Below are 19,378 nucleotides of genomic sequence, written 5' to 3' on the forward strand. Positions count from 1 at the left end.
AACATCAATAGCTAAGGGTTCGCACATGATTTTCCTAAAGAGAAATTCACCAGAAAAATCAAAAATACTTATCATCTAAGTATATTTTCTGTAGCAGAGGCAAACCCTAGTTTTGTACTAGGGATTAGTTTTGTGGGCCTGCAAAATCTTTTTTCAATGAACTAAAGATTTTCTGTGCTGTGAAACAGGTGCTAAAGGACTTGTCATGATACTGATCTGTTATGTCACATGTCTATGCAAATAAGGCATCAGAGCAATACTAAGAATTGTATGGGTGCCTGTCAGAAATCGGTAAGTAAAGACACCCCTATCTCATGAAGGTTTGATCTGACCTCCTTTCATTGTTGTTACTTTTAACAGATGAGTCATGATGGCGTTATCAATGAAATGAATACTGATTTCAAATCTATAGACAAAAAAGCCCTTAACTGTTTCCAATAGGATAATGTACTTTTTAAGGCACAGTGCATTGTTCAAAATCTTGTGTAAGAAAAATGGCTAAAACACATTTCACCAAATTTGTCAAATTTACTTCGTACTCTCCAAAGATGTTCGTCAGAATTTATATGCATTGAAATATGACATGTGTACTGAAGTCATCTAAGTCAATCGGACCATACTATGAGATATCGAAAGGGCAATGACAATTATCCTGCTAGAGAATACTGCTTGAGACTACTGCATTGCTTGACTATTTAATTCGAACATCTTTGGAGAGTACGATGTAAACATACAAGCTGCATATATTAACATACAATTTCAACAACACTGGAGGGTGTGATTCCAACACACAGGCTGCAAATGATTGAAAAGACCGGAAGGCTCGGTGTGTCTTTACTGAGCACGTCGACAATGGCTTGCTGATGCAGTCCTGTTTTCTTCAAAAAAATTTTGTTTGCTAGACTTTAATAAGGAATAATACATTTTGAATATATAATTGAGTTGGCAAATGGTGGCAATTACATGTGATTTAGTTTGGCGTTACCTTTTGTGTTTTGTAGCATTAAGACCAGATAGGTTCGCAACACTCGCTCTTTGTGATTTGTAATTACCTTGTCACAGAACATTTTTTTGTTTTTGTAGTAGTATGTATGTTTGTTTATTTTTATTTATAAACCACCTTCCAAGCAAACACTTAAGGCAATGAACAATCAATAAACAATACATTCAAAAAATCACATCATAGTAGTTGATGGCAGAAAAAGACCAGTTTGCCCTGTTGCCCTTGTCCACACTGAAGGATACATCCCAGCTGTCCGCTGTAGAAGCTTGACTCCTTGCAGGACATCACTGCTTTATTAGTCAGCTTTTATTTGCTTCCTCATAGATTCTCTACCATCCTGGATAGTTGAACCATATAAGATCTCATCTCCAGTTCAATACCCAGAACCCCCTTCTCCCCCACCATGCCTTATATCTAAGCCCCATAATACTCTAGAAAGATATAATAACATAGTAAATTATGGCAGAAAAAGACCAAACTAGTCCATCCGGTCTGCCCAGCAAGGTGTATATGTCTAAAGAACTAGCCTTCTAGGTCTATGTGGCCTTGCTGGCCAGTATCTGGCTATCACCCACTGTTGTTTTCTTGGACCTTGTGGCCTGTTGATACCAATCTGGTTACCCCATGGTCTGCAGTTACACTAGGTTGTGCTCTTTTTCTTCACCCTTTGTTTTGTTCTTGTCATGTCTCTGCTTGTCTCTACTTGAAAGACTGAAGAGTGATCTGTTTGCATTACTACAACCATCCAACCCTATTCCTGCCACTGTTTTGGACTATTACAGATCCATCCAATCTGCCCAACTTTTCTCCTGATGCAATGACACAGTCCCCAGTTGATCTCTGGCATTGTTCTCAATTTTTCACCACCAGGAATCCTCTGTGCTTTTCCCATGCTATTTAACCAGCACGATGGTGGCACCAGGAATGTGCAATCCCTGCACCCAATTACTATTTAGTAGACATTAAATGGTTTTAATACTCTAAAACCATTTAGAATGTGCTAAATGACCAAAAACTAAATGAAGTAGGGTAAAAATGACCCTCCCCCCCCCAAAAAAAAAAAGAAATACAAAATTATTCAGAGTAGTTAAATCACATGCAGACTGTGATACTATACAGGAGGACCTTGCAAGACTTGAAGATTGGGCATCCAAATGGCAGATGAAATTTAATGTGGACAAGTGCAAGGTGTTGCATATAGGGAAAAATAACCATTGCTGGAGTTACATGATGTTAGGTTCCATATTAGGAACTACCACCCAGGAAAAAGATCTAGGCATCATAGTGGATAATACTTTAAAATCGTCGGCTCAGTGTGCTGCAGCAGTCAAAAAAGCAAACAGAATGTTAGGAATTATTAGAAAAGGGAATGGTTAATAGAACGGAAAATGTCATAATGCCTCTATGTCGCTCCATGGTGAGACCACACCTTGAATACTGTGTACAATTCTGGTCGCCGCATCTCAAAAAAGTTATAGTTGCGATGGAGAAGGTACAGAGAAGGGCAACCAAAATGATAAAGGGGATGGAACAGCTCCCCTATGAGGAAAGGCTGAAGAGATTAGGGCTGATCAGCTTGGAGAAGAGACGGCTGAGGGGGGATATGATAGAGGTCTTTAAGATCATGAGAGGTCTTGAACAAGTAGATGTGACTCGGTTATTTTCACTTTCGAATAATAGAAGGACTAGGGGACATTCCATGAAGTTAGCAAGTAGCACATTTAAGACTAATCGGAGAAAATTCTTTTTCACTCAACGCACAATAAAGCTCTGGAATTTGTTGCCAGAGGATGTGGTTAGTGCAGTTAGTGTAGCTGGGTTCAAAAAAGGTTTGGATAAGTTCTTGGAGGAGAAGGCCATTAATGGCTATAATCAATTTTACTTAGGGAATAGCCACTGCTATTAATTGCATCAGTAGCATGGGATCTTCTTAGTGTTTGGGTAATTGCCAGGTTCTTGTGGCCTGGTTTTGGCCTCTGTTGGAAACAGGATGCTGGGCTTGATGGACCCTTGGTCTGACCCAGCATGACAATTTCTTATGTTCTTATGTTCTTATGTTCTTATGATTGCGTTCTACGCTAAACAGTGGCTGGACGCTACATGTTCCCGATGTCATCTGGCTGTGGAATCCCTCTCCCATGTATTTTGGGCTTGCCCCCTGATCCAAATGTACTGGGGGAAGATTGTGGGGTTTTTGAAGCATCACTTAAAGGTGAATATCCTGGTGTCTCCGCAATTAATATTATTTGATTGCATTCCCCGGTCCCTATTTAGGGAGGTGGGACCTCGCTGCTTTGATAAAAAGGCATGGCTGGTGGGGAAGAAAGTTATCTTACTTTACTGGAAAGATCCTTCAGCTCCCTCTTATTGGACTTGGCGTATACATTTTCATCGTATGATGCAGATGGATAATCTCACCTCAAGATCTTCGCCACAGCATCGTCGGTCGTTCCTGCGAACCAGGGAGGCCTATTTACAAGCCCTGCCTCATTGCACCAGACGTTTAATACTCAATGACTGATATTGCTGAGCTGTCCGTACCACCGGATAAGGAAGCAACTCTGCAGTTTGGGGTTCAGTATTCAGAAACATCAAGGACACCGAGAGACTGAATTTTTATTTAGTTGGACCAGGAGGGGGAGAGATTGGGGGGGGGGGAGGGTATTAGGGTTTTGATGCATAGTGTGGTACGTTTGTGTTGCTCCTAACCTGGGGGGGGCGGGGGTGCTGAAGGGTGTATAAGGAACCCTGCGCCCACGGCACCTCCGCAGGTCTCTTTTGTATGTGTTGCAACTTTATAGGCTATTATGCAACACCTGGGAGAGGGGATGAGGCTCTGGTGGGGGGGGAAGGTCATTATGAGTTGACTCAGTTCGGCTGATGGTGCCCGGCCTCCCATTTGTATAGGACTTGTATCAGGAGGCACCATTGTTTTGCTGGTATGTCCATTGTTCCATTACTCAATAAAAAATGTTTTTCCAAAAAAAAAAAAAAGAAATAAGAAACAAAATGACATTTTTCCCATGGCACCACTAGCAAGTGTTCCTGCAAAGGCTCATTTCACTTTCAGTGAAAGTGAGTCTATGTTACAATGGTATTCATTTTCAGGGCCGCAAGCAGAGCAGGTTTTCAGGATAAATCTAATGAATATGCATGAGATTGATTTGCATGCACAATGCCTCAAAGTTATGCAAATCTATTTCATGCACATTCATTAGAGATATCCTGAAAACCTGCTCTATTTTCAGCCCTCCAAGACTGCAAGTGAATAAACTCCTGTATTAAAACTCTTCATGTCACTTTGTTATGTATAATATGTCTGTCGCGGAACATGTTCCATTAGATCCAGAGATTGGCTGGGATTAGTCCTTGTCTTTTTCATGTAATAAATTAAACAATATCAGTAAAAGAACGATATTTTAGAAGAACAAATGAAATATGGCCTTCATTGATTTGTTACCCTTTTCTGCTATCCATGAATTAAAATTTAAGACCTGCGCGCGTTTGCCGGTGTGTGTACATGGACGCGCCGATTTTATAACATGTGCTTGTATATGCACATATATGCATGTATGTTAGAAAATCGGCTATCCGCGCATACATGTGCACATGATTTTATATTGATGCGCGCATGTGCGTGTGAATGCCATCTCGAGCACGTAAGTGGGGGATTTTCGTAGGTATGCATGGCAATACAATAGGCATTTTTCCCAGTTCGCCCCAGTAAAGGAGAGGACATCCTAAACCCCCTAACTTGCCACCCTTTCACCCTATTACGCCCAACTTTTAAAACCCCGCTATCTAGCATATTTTGTTTTTTGTTACATGACTTACACACCATCCATAGCAGAAGTAAAATTATATGGTAGGGGACCCGGCATGCCCATGTCCCGCCAGACCACACCCATGCCCCTCCCCTTTTGGTGTGAAACATTTTTATGCGCATACCAGGAGATACGCGCGTACTGCGCTGCTTTTAAAATCCACGCAGCACGCGCCAGGCCAAGTCATGTGCATATCTCCCTACTTTGGCGCACATAGGGCTTTTAAAATTGACCAGCATGCTTTGTTACAATGCTGGAATTCACTTTGGCAGTCTATCTTACAAGACTTTCTATCTCTGATCCATAAAATGTTCAGGTATGCTATCATCCCCACATCTTCTTTGGGGCTAGGACTAGATGGACAAAATATTTCTTCTTGCTTTAAGGCAAGATTACAGCAGTTCCTTCCTATTTCATTTGTAGTTTATCGAATGTGTTATTGCTACAAAAGGCTACAGGAATTTTGGCTAGGCAGAGGACGGCAATTGTCAGACAGGGCATTTCTCCCCAGGGAAAACACCATTTACTCAGCTATAAATGGCTTTGACCATTACCCTCCCAATTTCTTCTAATTACAGTTCTCCACTCCTGTCTTTCAGGTTTACTAGGAAAAAATTTCAAGCATGCAGAGAGAGGAACATCACAGTAATTTAACGAAGTCCCGAACTGTACTGGGCACTTTGTTAAATAATTGTTATGCTATTTGTCTACCCTGAGGGTTTTTAGTCTTCAATAATCGCAATTGCCCAGCTAGTGAGATCTGTATTAAATGTGGGATTTTAAGGCCCTGTGCGCACAAAGGCAAACAGAATGTATGAATTTCCTCCTTAGCCCCAGGCTACAATTGGATTGATTGCACAGTAGGTTCTGAATTTGTATTCATTCACGAGTAGTCTTCATTTAGGTGCCTAGATCAACATTTAGTTAATGATTCGTGCATTTTTGTTTTAATATATTTTTAGGTTTTTTTTCTTTTGTGTAATTATGCTTGTTAAAATTACAAAAATAAATGTTCCACTAGGTGAATGGTTGAGGTAGATGGGATTACCAGAAAATCCCAAACCATCAGGAACAGAGAAAGGGCTTGATGTACTAATTGGGTTTTCCCATAAAATTTGCTAAACGTTTTCCCATGGACACAGAATGAGGGGAAAAAACGCCTTAGTAAATCAAGCCCTTTGGGTCTAAGGGAAAAATTCTTAGTATAGCAGGCCTTTAATAGCCAATGTACCTAACTGTGGTAAAATCATCTAACACCTATTACTGGATGATTTTACCATTGGTGCTATCTCCCACAAAACCCTGAGTTAATTTCCTAATGTAGTAAAAATCATTATATTTGGGGTTCATTGGGAGATAATTCACATTACTGTCGGCTGTAAACCACGGCTCCATCCATAGTTATTTATTTACAATTTTTATATTCTGCTACTTCTAACGTTATTTATAGAGCAGATTTTACCACCACCAGTAAGAATCTCTTCCCTCCCTTCCTGAGCACGACTCTCACCCTGGCAAAGAGCATATGTAAGTGCAAAAGAAGGCGTATGGTTGCTGCTGCCATTTTGAATTTTGATACCGGTGGACGAGGTTGGGCACAGTCTAATAATCATCTTCATTTGCATTCCTGTAAATCTAAAGAACAACAAGTTGCCAATGTGGCTACTGTTTCCCACTCACAACACTATAAACATCTCTGTTTAAAAGTATTTCTCTAGTCACGAAATATGATTATTTTATTTCTGCTGTTTACAAAGATTACAGGATTGTCTTGTTTTGCCTTTTTTGTAGGGAACGTGCAAACCAAATCCTCCTCAGAAACCTTTGCCGGCAGATCCTTTGAATAAAATCACCCAGTTTAACAATGCCTCCAGCACAAAGCTTGATCAAGAACCAGTGCCACACATGCATCCTGCTAGGTATGCTTTTGAATAAAGATCATGTTCACAGCTTTGCATACTAAAAAGGTTGGAGCTAACGTTACATATTGTGTGAAATTTCCCAGAGTAACTAATTGTTATTTTCACAGGGAACCAACATCTTGAAAAAAAAAATTTGTAGCAATAAATAATTTGAACAATAAATAATTTCACTTGAATGACTGCAAGGATTTTCAAGCTTTAATGCAGTTACAATAATGCATTAGGGGAAAAAAACCTTTCAACATTGCCAATAACAGGTGTGCAAACTCCAGTTCTTGAGGGCCACCGATCAGTTTGAGTTGCATGGTATTCAAACTATGTAAATTTACCTATTTTGCTATAATTACATATATCTCATGAATATTCATGAGACCAGACCTGTTTATAGTCCTGGAGGGTATTGACTTGCCCATCTATTTCCTAAATATTTGTCTTTTTATGCACTGATAGGCACAAAGGCATTACATCTACCCAACTACTTCATTTATTTTTTTTACATAATTTTATTTTTGGTAGGCTAATCTGACCCTCTCTGCTTTCTGAAATATTGCATTTTTAATAGAGTTTCCTATCTGTATGTTACTATGCTTATTTTGAATACAAAGCTGCTAAGTTTTCAGTTCTTGGAGGGAGACATTTTTGGCTAGTACTGGTTTTGAGTTTACATTTCAAAGAGGTGCCATGGGACCCAGTTCCAGGATGGAAATTTTAGGCCAGTCCTGGATTTTTGACAACCCCGATCTGATGCACTATGGGACCTATGGCACTGATTTCAATGGGTAAAATCAGGCACTACAAATACTACACTGTTTTGGGATGTAAGTTAAAAATCAGAACTAGCCAAATAGCCCCCTCCTGGTATTTGTAGCCCTGATTTCACCCTTGAAGTCAGTGCCACAGGTCTCCTAATGTATCAGAATGGGGTTCTCAGAAATCCAGGATGGGCCTAAAATCTCCCAGTTGAAACTGGGTAATAATGTAGCAGCTCTGTGAATATGAAATGTCTAAATTTGTTCATATTTATTTTTATTGACTTAGCAAAGCATATATAAATTGGTATCTTTATATATCAATTGTCTTATGTTTATGTGTGTTATTTGGTTAGGGAACTTTATATTTATTACCAATGCAATTATATCCTTAGGTGTGAACTTGCAGTAAGCCAGTCAGTGGTGATATAGCCGGCTGCATTACAACCAGCTCAATTTAAGCAACTTACCACACACAGCCTAGCCAGTTAAGTCGCAATTGAAACATTTTCCTACACATAGCTGGCCATGCTGTAGTGAGCTAATGTTACGATGCCATTTGTATGCTCAGACATAGCACTGAAAATTCAAGTTAGCCAACTAAGACCTAGATTCATGAATGGTGCTCCAGGAGAGAGAGTGAGTGAGTCATTTCACGATGTGGTATTTATTGTGTGCATTATGGTGCGCGATAACACCCTAACGCATTTTGATAAATGACCCTGTAAGATTCTCATCTGGTCTACACATGCTCCTGGGAATGCCTACTTTTAAAGTGGCTAAATAGAGCTTCCTAGTGAAAATAGAAAACTACCATTTAGCTGCTCTGCAGGGAGGGGGGAGGGGGAACTTTCACCCTGTCAAATATAGCTGCTTAGCTTCATTGTTAAGAAGCTTTTGATAAACAACTGTAGTCTATAATGACTTTCAAAGCCATTTACATGCAGAAAAAATAGGCTTATGTGTGTAAATTACTTGTTATAAAATTGCACACGGCCTGTGCACATAAAAATACATGTATAGCCTGATTTTTTGTGTACTTTTCTGTATACCAAACATACCCCCTCATTTATCAAAATGCGCTAAGGCGTTTTGCATGCGATAAGGGCTTGTCGCATGCAAAAATGCCTTTAACGCATGCGATAGCACCATATTGTATTGTGTGATGCAAATCTGAAAAAGAGGAGGAGTTAGGGGTGAGGTTTACAATTTTGCAAAGCTTTAATGCTGATTTTAACTACAATGTTTTTGGTAGTGTTAAGCTGTGTGATAGCTTGTGTTATGGGGTTAGTGCATTTTGTGATGTCTCCTCAAAGCCTGTTTTAGTAGGTTTGAAGCTCCTGGAGCACCAGCCTAGCCATCTTGGGGGGATGAGAGAGAGAGAGAGAACGAACCTAGCCATAATGTCCTCTCCCTAGATAGGTATTTGTATCCCTATGGGAGGCCCACCTAATAACTCGAGGTAAGGTTTAGGTATTACTATAGGAGGTTAGGGTCTCTTGTGAAGATTTGATGACTTAGCTTGGTGGACTCTCTACCTGGGTAACATCAAGCAATGTGGAGAGAACATTGCACAAATCTCATCTTTGATTGAGTTTCCTCACTCTGAAGGTCATCAAATCTTCACAAGAGACCACTGCTCTGTTCGTACGTCTCACTTTGAATGTCAAAGTGGCCCCTAACCCCTACACTAATACCTAAACCTCACCTTGAGTTACTAGGTGGGCCTCCCATAGGGATATAAATACCTATCTAGGGAGACAACATTACAGCTAGCCTCAGCCTCTCTCTCTCTCTCTCTCTCTCTCTCTCTCTCTCTCTCTCTCTTTTAACTTAGCATAAAACACACCCCTTTTGCTATCGCATTTTGATAAATCCAAGCCATAGCTGTTCAAGGGGGTGGAGGTGGGATTTATGTGCAAACTTCTGATTTTCAAAAGTAAGCATGTAAATTAACCTGCACAAGTTATGCCCTGCAATGAGCAGCTGTCACTTTGTGCATGTTGGTTTGTGCATGTTCTTATTTATTTTATTTATATTTAAAAAGTTTTAACCTGCTCTTTACAGTGTCATTCAAGTCAGCGTACAATAAAAACATTCCTAATAAAACAACAGAACAGGTAGACTTTATAAAATATGCCACATTAATTTAACTCTAGCTGTGATTAAAGCATAAAAGTTGTATGAGTTATATCATTGGAAGTGTAGATCTTTCTTTTTAGTGCACTGGGGATGTTTAGGCACTTGAATATTTTGGCAAAAAGAAAAGATTTTAGATCTTTTTAAACATTTTTAGGCAGGTAATTTAGGGATAATTTTGAAAATGAACTTATGCGCATACGTTCGCTTTGAAAATTGACATAACTTAGGAGCTTTGGCCATAACGAGGTCCATATTCAGCAGCTATCCAGGTGAGCAAGTTGGCCAGGTAAACATATCTGGCTAATTTGGTTAAAATACTCAGCGGCATTGGCTGCACTGCTGCATATAACTGGCTCTCTGATAGCCAGATACATTTATCCAGCTAACTTATCTGGCTAATTTAGCCAAAGAAGGCTGACTATCAGGCTAAATTAACCAGATAAGCAGCTCTACCCTGGAACACCCCATTCTGCCTTCCACTTAGCTGACTAACTATTTAGCTAGAGAAATAGTTATCCAGTTAAATGGCAGCCACTGAACTTGGGCAAATATTGTAATAGTGCCACTTAGCCAATAAATCCAAACGCATCTGGCTAAGTAGCACTGATTAGGGACTTTTCATAAGTTACACGGTTTGTTATATATTTACTCTCTTAAATGTAAAGCTTTTAAAGGACACACAGAATGATAAGGAATGGTAGGTGTAAAAGTTTCCAAAGAAAAGGTGAACCAGTAGAAGGGTGAAGGATTGACCTTGGTAGTGAAATATAGTATACTGTAAATAAAGCACATAGTAACATCGCTGGAATAGGGCTTCATGGTGTAGAACTTTCACTCCATAGATGTAGTCTTGGAAATTTCATGAGCTATCACAACTATGCTCTCAAGCAGGCTAGTGCACGGGTTAAAACGCGGTTGGACACGCATTTTGGACGCACATCCATAACTCCTGATGCAATAAATGGATCAGCCATGTTGATGAAGCTATGTAAAAAATAACCATACGCCTGGCGCATACATTTTAACCCTCAAAAATTAACACCAGCCTCGGAGCAGGTATTAAGTCTTGAGGAGACCCAAAAGTTTAACAGAAAAGCAGTATTACCTCTCGCATCAAATCCTGTGTTTCACTAAGGACTAGGTCTAAAATAGTTTCCCCTCTTGTTGGTTCTTTTACTAGCTGCTCATGAAGCAGTCATTTATTTAATCTAGGAACTTTACCTCTCTAGCACGTCCTGACGTAACATTTACCCAGTCAATACTGGGGTAATACTGGGGTAATCAAAATCACCCATTATTACTATGCTGCTGATTTTGTTAGCTTCCCTAATTTCTTTTAGCATTTCATTGTCTATGTTGGCCAGGTTGATGAGAATACACCTTCACTGCTATTTTATTCCCCTTTTCACCTGGAATTTCTATCCATAAAAATTCAACATTGCATTTTGTTCCCTGGAGAACTCTTATCCTGTTTGACTCTAAGACCTCTTTAACATATATTGCCAGCCCTCCACCAATTTGATCTATCCTATCATTTTGATATAATTTTTACCCTGGTATCACAGTTTCCCATTGGTTATCCTCCTTCTACCAGGTCTCTGAGATGTCAATTATATCTTCCTCTTCACACTAACTCTCCCATCTTATTTCTTAGACTTTTGTCTACTAGACAAATTACAAACACCTCCACAAAGGGATGGGGAGCTCACACCAGCACCTTCTGAATGCAGGGAGCTTGGTCTGCTACAGAACACTTCTTCCATATCAACCTCTTGGAACATAGGGTAATTCACTATGTGGTAAGGGCATCCTCTCACCTTCTAAAGGAAGGAAATTTTTGATTCATCAGGGAGCACCAGATCCTAGACCCTATGTCAGGAAACACTCAAGATATGGGATTAGGCTATCAATCACAGAGCCTATCTCCATGTGACATATCTTCCACGAAGCTCCAACACATTGGTAGACTGCCTCAGAAGTATCCTTTAATGGCATTAATGGGCTTCAGATCAACAGGTGGCTGATAAGTTGTTCAATTTTTCGTGCCTACCAATCCTTGATCTATTCACAACAAAGAACAGCAAAAAAGTCAAAACATTTGTTCCATGTTTCCAAGGAGATACAGATTAGCTTCTGATGACATCTTACTTTAATGGGAGGTTGGTCGTCTTTCTTTTTTAATTTTTATTAAATCTTCATAAATGATACAGAAAATGTAAAGACAGCATAAGCATAAACATCACAACCAAAAAAGAAATGTTACATTCTTAAACCATCTAGTAATATACTAATGTACAAGTCCAAATTTCCAAAGGGAGAACAACAAGAAAAATGGCACAAATAAAAGAAAGAAGAGATACAGGAGAGTTATGGGTAGATTAATTAACATCCACTCTTCCCTTTATTCATACCCTAATTATTTCTAGCTCTTATCAGAGATGAAGATTTCCAAATGTATTGGGTCATAAAATAAAAATGTATTATTTTGAAAACAAATCAAACACTTGCAGGAGAATTTAAGGAAAAAGGTAGCTCCAGGCAGATCAGTCTTTCTATACACTTTTCCGCCAATTCCGCTGATTGCAAGAATGATTCAGAAGATTCTTGGGGGTAGGCCTGAGTGATTCTCATTACCCCTGCATGGCCAAGATAGGTGTGGTCTCCTTACCTCCAATCTCATTAGGGACCTCTCCATCACTCCTTACTCAGGAGGAAGGTTGATTGTTCCATCAGAATCTCCTGTCCCTGAATCTCACAGCATGGATGTTCAATGCTTGGTGATTTCCATCCTTCTCTTGCCTCAAGAAGTAGAGGGCATTTTAATTTCAGCCAGGAAACCATTGGCTTATAAATCAAATAGTTTTAATTGGAAAACCTTTTTTATCCTGGTGTCATTCTGGATCCATAGATCCATTTAAATACAGCCCTGAAGATTTATTTTGATATTTGTTTTTCCTCTTTTCATCAGGACTTAATACATCAGCAGTGAAAGTGCTTTTCGGTACCATTGGAGCCTACCACCCACATGTGGGAGGTCATCCAAGTTACATTCTTCCATTAATATCAAAGTTCATAAAGGGATTATGGCTTGAAAAACTTCCAGACAAAACCTCCAGTACCATGAGACCTCAACATTGTCTAAGTTCAACTTATGAAGACATTTTTTGAACTTCTTTGAGTCGGATTCCCTGAAATTTCTTATCTGGAAAGTATTATTTTGTTGGCAGTCACCTCTACTAGTAGAGTGAGTTGCACTCACTTTATCTTCAGTTCTTCCACAACAGGATGGTTCTTCACACACACCCTAAATTCCTTCCAAAAGTCTTTCACATTAATCAGTCTATTGTTCTACTCACCGTTTTCCCAAGATCTCATGGTTATAGGGGAAAAAAAGCTCTTCATTACTTAGATTGTAAAACAGCTTCGGCCTACTGCTTCAAATAGACTCAGTCCCATCATCAATCTCAGCTATTTACTAAATGTCCTTTGATCCCAACAAATTGAGCATACCAAGAGAATGTTGTCAAATTGGCTATTGGACCAAATAGAATATTGTTACATACTGTCTGAGCTATAGCTTCAGACATGATCAAGGCACATCATGTACACTACTTCAGTGGCTCTCCCTGAAGGCTGCTTCCATTGAAAATATTTGCAAAGCTGAGACTTGGTCATTTCTGCATGCCTTCATTTTATTTATTTATTTAGATTTATATTCTGCCTTTCAGACACTCCAAAGCAGATTACATTCAGGTACTATATTTATTTCCCTGTACCAGAGGGCTCACAATAAAATAGTAAAAAAAAAAAAAAAAATTAAAAATTATAGTGACACCCCAACTCCCTACAAAACTTTTCCCCTTTGCATTACCCCCTCTACCACCACAACCAAGGACCATCCTCCATGGTAGTTTGTCTCCCCAAGGGGCTTCCACAATTCCCAACCCCCAGACCTCCCCCTTCCAAAAAAATAGGTTCCTGGTGGTCTAGAGCTCCCACTAGTCCAATAAAAAGTGTCACAGTATACAAAGAATCCAGTTATCTGCAGGATTGATACAACTACTAGATCTTGGAAAATGCTTCTGAGAAAACTTCACTCACAATGCACTGGATACATTTCAAAAATAAAAAAGCATGTGAGATACAAGGGTATCACTGAAAGAAAACAAAGGAAATTTAAAAAATAAAAATGAATTCCACTACCCAAGACTACTGTAGGTGTCAAAAACGAACAGTGGGGAGGAGCAAGACTTGTGCAAAAACTCCATATTATGGATTTGATTTCTCTGCTATACCAGAGGATATGTTGAAAGACATCTCCTGTGGGGCAGCTTGGCAATACTATATGGTCTCACTATTCCAAATAGGTACCAATACTGGCAGTGATTCAGAAATTCTCTATCACGTGAGAAAAAGGAATATGAAACATAGTGATCTCATTACATTACTTTGGAAGAAAACTTGGCAAATAAAATAGATGGGAAACTAATACATTAAACCCATATGTGATAAGTAAATTCAAACAGTCATGGCAAAGATTTATATTTTAAGCATTCTAAATGTACAAGCTGCTTAGACGTTTTGATACTATTTTATGTTGTTGTTTTTTTCTATATTGAGTACACATTTAACTTTGTCACAAAAAGTCAGGTTTGAAACAACAAAAAAATGAGTCCTCTTTCCTAGGGAAAAGCATAATAAAAATATCATATATGCTTACAAGCAGGGAAAGCATACAGAGGCATGGCTTCGGGAATGCTTTCCAACATAGACTTGTAGAAGAGATTGATGGGGTTTCCCTCATTACATATTGAGTGCATGCTGTACCTCAAAATGGTTTTATCACTTGTTGCAGCAGTTCAAACCTTTCTGCAACAACTACAAACAAAAGAAAAATCAGCTGGAAAAGACAGGACTGTTTCAGAGTAAAACATTTTGAGGTCAATTTTCAAGTACTCTGTGTAACTCTAAAGTATTCAGGCAGTTTAAGAATCCATACTTTATGCTAATGTTCAAAAAGTAAGTATGCTGGTAGCACAGTTGCAACCCACTGTGCAACAGTTTGCTTGCACAGGACAACTGCTCCAAGGGGGTAACATCACACAGTTTATTTAGCCCATGGAGTCTAAGCAGCACAAAACTTGTTGATATATCCTCTCAACTCCCTACTACATCCCCACCCTTGGCTGTCGGTAGGAGTCGCGCTTAACACAGGATCGTCTTCCTGTGTTGTGAGGAGCCTGTTTCATGGTATGCAGCACAAGATCCACGGGGTTCACATGGCTCCTACCATTAGACTTGACCCACACAGCACAGGAAGTTGACACCATGTTATGTACTACTCCTTTCTCCCCTGTTGTGTGCACCAAGATTAATCAAATCATCAATAAGATGAATATTTCATCTTGTCCTTTAAATCTGTGTGTCCCAGTGATTTTAAAAATCATGAGGGATGATATAAGCCCCTTTCTTTCTACCCTTGTTAATTGCTTCCTCTCTGAGCTTCCCTGAAATGCACTTCGAACTGGCCAATATTTTAAAAAACCATCAGCTGACCAGAACTACCGCCCTATATTTTCCCTTCTGTTGCTGTCAAAGATAATTGAGACTGTTTTACTAAACCAACTTGTTGACTTTAGTGAAGAAACCACTGTTGTTGACCAGCAGCAGTTTGACTTTAGAGACAATTTAGTACTGAGGCACTGCTGCTTTCAAGTGCAGACACCATTAGCCACGGTTTTGATAGCAGAACAAGCTACATACTGGTATTACACAGTTAAGCAGCTTTTGATACTTTAAATTATCAGGTACTCATAGGAGGGAGGATCCAAGTTGGCCAACCCTGCGTAAGAGAGCTCCGATCGGGTCTGGTGGTTAATTTTGAAAATGCCTCATTCTACAAGAAAAACACTGGACTAGGGAAAGAGAATCCCTGCCCGCTCCCTTACCCCAGTCCCAGTTAGTGGTAGAGGCCACATTTGTGGGGGGGTTTTCCCTTGAGAAATAGTGCATGCTATTTGCTAACAGCACACACTATTTCTTGAAACAAAAATGCCCCAACATTTTGGGTGTTTTCATAGAGACAGCACATTCATTTCAGGTAATCCAAAATTAAACAAAAGTGAGTTGTTTCAATTCAGATTACCCATTTGTTTGAAAAGAAAACACATTCCTAGAAGTCACCTGAGAGGTAAAATAGCCCACATACTTGTTAAAATGTCATTTACACACACTTTCTGCCTCCCCTAACCCAAACGTGCCTCTTGCATGGCTTACAGTTTTGGGTACTTGCCAGGTACTTATAGCCTGGATTGATCACTGTTGGAAACAGGATGCTGGGCTTGATGGACCCTTGGTCTGACCCAGTATGGCATTTTCTTATGTTCTTAAGTAAATGTGCTATGGAAGCCTACACACATTTTTAGCTAAGCAGAGGAATATAGTTTTCAGCTAAGTCATTTTAGCCAAGTAAACATACCAGGACAAGTACTGTTTGAAAATTGTTTGAAACGGAATTTTGAACTTTGTTTACATTGCCCTTGAAAGACTGTATTAGGTTTAGGAATATTATTAAAAATTGGATTGCAAATGAACAGCTCGGGACATATACAAGATGCATGATTATATTCAGTGTGATAGCACTTTGCCACATAGCGCATTTCAGCACTTCTGTATTACACTTCTAACTTAATTGAGCTATTTTTGTGAATATATAGTTGCACCCACTTCGTGTTTTGAACATTGTCTTTGGAATGTGGGCTTTTTCTACTGCTTGTGTTGGTGGATATCTGAAAACTGTCCTCTACATTTAAGACTGTTCAAGTGTCCGTGGCTCTCTGAGACCTTGGGTAGGATTGTGAGGCTTACGGGAGTTAGTTAGAGGCAACAGAGCATTAGTGAGCACTTTATTCCAAAAGCGCCTTCCCCTTTATGAGCTTGGCCCAGCGCAAGACAGACAGAGACAGAAAAGGAAAATAAAACTGACACTGTATCCCAATGTCATCAATTACCAAAAATAATTCAGATGTAAATTCAAACTTTAAAAAGCAAGGAAGAATGGGCTCCCCACCTTTAAACAAAACTGTTTTCTCTCTATTTGCAAAGTCAAGGAGGAAGACATTACATTTGGAGGAAAAGTGGATATCCACACATGTGAACAGTGATAGCACTCAGGTATTCATGTGTGCCTGTTAGGGTGGGGGTGGGTGCTGGGAGGCATTTAGGAGGGAGGCCTCCCATTGTAAAACAATGGGGATTGGGGGGGGGGAGATTTGTTTTTCAAAAACACTGATATTCCTGGTTTTTTAGTTCATTCACAATATTCCCATTTTCTTCCCGCAATCCAAATTTGGTGACTTTCTGTTCCTTCTATGCAGTTATTTTGCTCCAGGATGGACAGATAGACAGACACAAGACATACCGGTAATTCTTTCCAGCATTCCATGTGTTGGAAAGCATAAAAATGAAAGACACATACACAGATAAAAGCTAATGCTAACTGTTCTTCATAGTGGAAAAACTGATGCTGTTCCAAGGAATATATTGGCATTACCACAGGAGCTCATTCCCTTGATGACTGTTTCTTGGAACAGCATTAATTGCTAAGCAGCAGAGAAACCATGGATGTTACTTCTTCCAGCTGCAACACTGCTGCCCTAGGGGCTGATGTAATAAAGCATGCTATCGATAGTGCACTTTTTCACACCAGATGAGCAGACGGTTTTGTATGCTAAAATAACACTTAATATCGGGCTTTAGCAAGCACAGAAAATGGTTACCGTATTCCCAATCACTGCAAGTGCATTAAAAATAACACACACATTCAAATGAGCATGCTAATCATTTTTAGCTCATAAATTATATATTACTACCTATGTAAAAAAAAGAGCACTAAGTACTCAACATTAAATAACTTTTCTTTAAGATGTTAACTTTTTAATTTCAGGTGAAGTTAACTCACATCTCTAACCAGAGAGCTGGCACAGAGATCTTCTGCCCTTTTAGCCCCGCACCTCTGAACCAGACAGCCTCTGACCTGAGACCCATGGGCAAAAAACGTTTTGCATAGGGAACGTAATTTTCAAAGGAACATTTATGGGCAATGCTTTACCTACAGAAAGGGCCCTTTAGAATGTTGTGCGAGCAATACATGCATAAAATTAAATGCATATAAACTGTATGCATCTATTTTTATGTGCAAAGGGGAGAGGCTTTCCTGGGAGTAGTTTGGGCAGGATTGTGACTTATATGCATACTTTATTATTTTAAAACGTAAGCACTCAAATTCTCTTAGCAAAACTACACACTGCAATTAGCAGGTGTAATTGTGTGCCCATATTTAGCTGGGATAATTTTCATGCAAGTCTGCTTTGAAAATTAGTGTAAATTATGCACGTATTTGACAACTAACTTATGCTTAATGTTACAAAATTACCTCCATGATGTATAGCATAATATTGGGTGAGCTCAGCTTAATCAGTGCCGTTTTGGCCTCAGGATCCTGAGTCAAAGGATCTCTGGCTCAGGGATCCCGAGCCAAGAGATCCCAGTTCCAGGAGTCTTTGGCCAGAAAGACCTAAGTCTAGGGGTCCCTGGACAGAATGATCAGAAGATCACTGACCAGAGGGTCCGAGATCTGTGGGTGCCAGGGAAGAGGAGTCCCTAATAAGGGACACCTAACAGGATTCCATCCAGAAGGTCTTTGATTTTTAAGTTTTTGACTTAAATGGTCAGAAGCCTGAGGCAAGTTTAACTACATATTAACCCTGAAGTAAAAAATTCTGTATTACTATTTAATACTAAATTGTCAGTGTGCTTTTTTATTTTACTACCACTTTATTGCGCTTTTTAAGACATTTTTATAATTACCATGTGCTATGCATATCATTAGTTTATCAATATATATTAAATCAAACCTAATTATTAACATAGTACTTAAAAATATGCAACAACTTTTAACCCAGATTTTGTAACAATTGTCTTACATCAGCCCCATAGGCAGTGGATACAGGACTTGCAGTCTGTCTGAAAGCTTTACATGATCTTCCTTTTTTCCTCTTTTTATGCTGATTACTAAGCTCATCACAGCCCTCTGCATTTTATAAAGAATTCATATATAAAAACAGGGGATGCAAGGAAGGCTTTTCATTTTAGTGATCAGTACAGAGGGAGAGGAAAGGAAAGAACAATGAGGTTGAGCTATTAAAGTGAAGAATCTCATCTTCTTCTCACCCACGCCACCAACCTCCTACAAAATAAAAAGAATGCTAAGAAAAGTAGTTTGGAGAGTTACCCCTGCAGTCTTTCATTTTCATCAATAAAAGATCTGAGCTCAAAGGGAGAATAAATTAAAATGATGAAGACGGAAAGCAGAGCTTTGGCAGGCAGCAGGGCTCATATGAGAGGATCCTAGGGGTTTTGCTGCTAAGAGCCAATTCAAACTAAAGTAACAGTTGAGAAAATTACAATGTTCAAAAAATAAGTTTGAAAAAGTTCAGTTCACAATATTTGTAGAATCTGAATTAGTGGCAGAGAAAAATGCTGTCATGAAAGGACTTGCCTTGGAGATTATGCAACATGGGTGAATCATGCCCACTCTCATGCTGAGCATTCCTTATAGCTGATGCACTAAACCTGAAACGGGTTAGGAAGAACCAATGTTCCTTCTAATTTATATTCAGAAAGCGTGCAGGTTTGTCCAACTGTTGGACATAGCATTTTTGCACTTGAGCAGCAGCA

The 19,378-nt window shown here is 39.3% G+C and overlaps 1 protein-coding gene across 1 annotated transcript in view; it reads left to right on the forward strand.

Annotated features, from left to right (window-relative positions):
- ADAM12 (ADAM metallopeptidase domain 12) overlaps positions 1-19,378 on the forward strand; it is a 968,421-nt gene that overhangs the window by 930,900 nt on the left and 18,143 nt on the right. Inside the window, exon 22 of the mRNA XM_029610036.1 lies at positions 6,619-6,746. Coding sequence (XP_029465896.1) covers positions 6,619-6,746 — 128 coding nt within the window. The remainder of the gene's footprint in view (positions 1-6,618; positions 6,747-19,378) is intronic.

The sequence above is a fragment of the Rhinatrema bivittatum genome, chromosome 7 (assembly GCF_901001135.1).
Source record: "Rhinatrema bivittatum chromosome 7, aRhiBiv1.1, whole genome shotgun sequence".
Taxonomy (NCBI): domain Eukaryota; kingdom Metazoa; phylum Chordata; class Amphibia; order Gymnophiona; family Rhinatrematidae; genus Rhinatrema; species Rhinatrema bivittatum.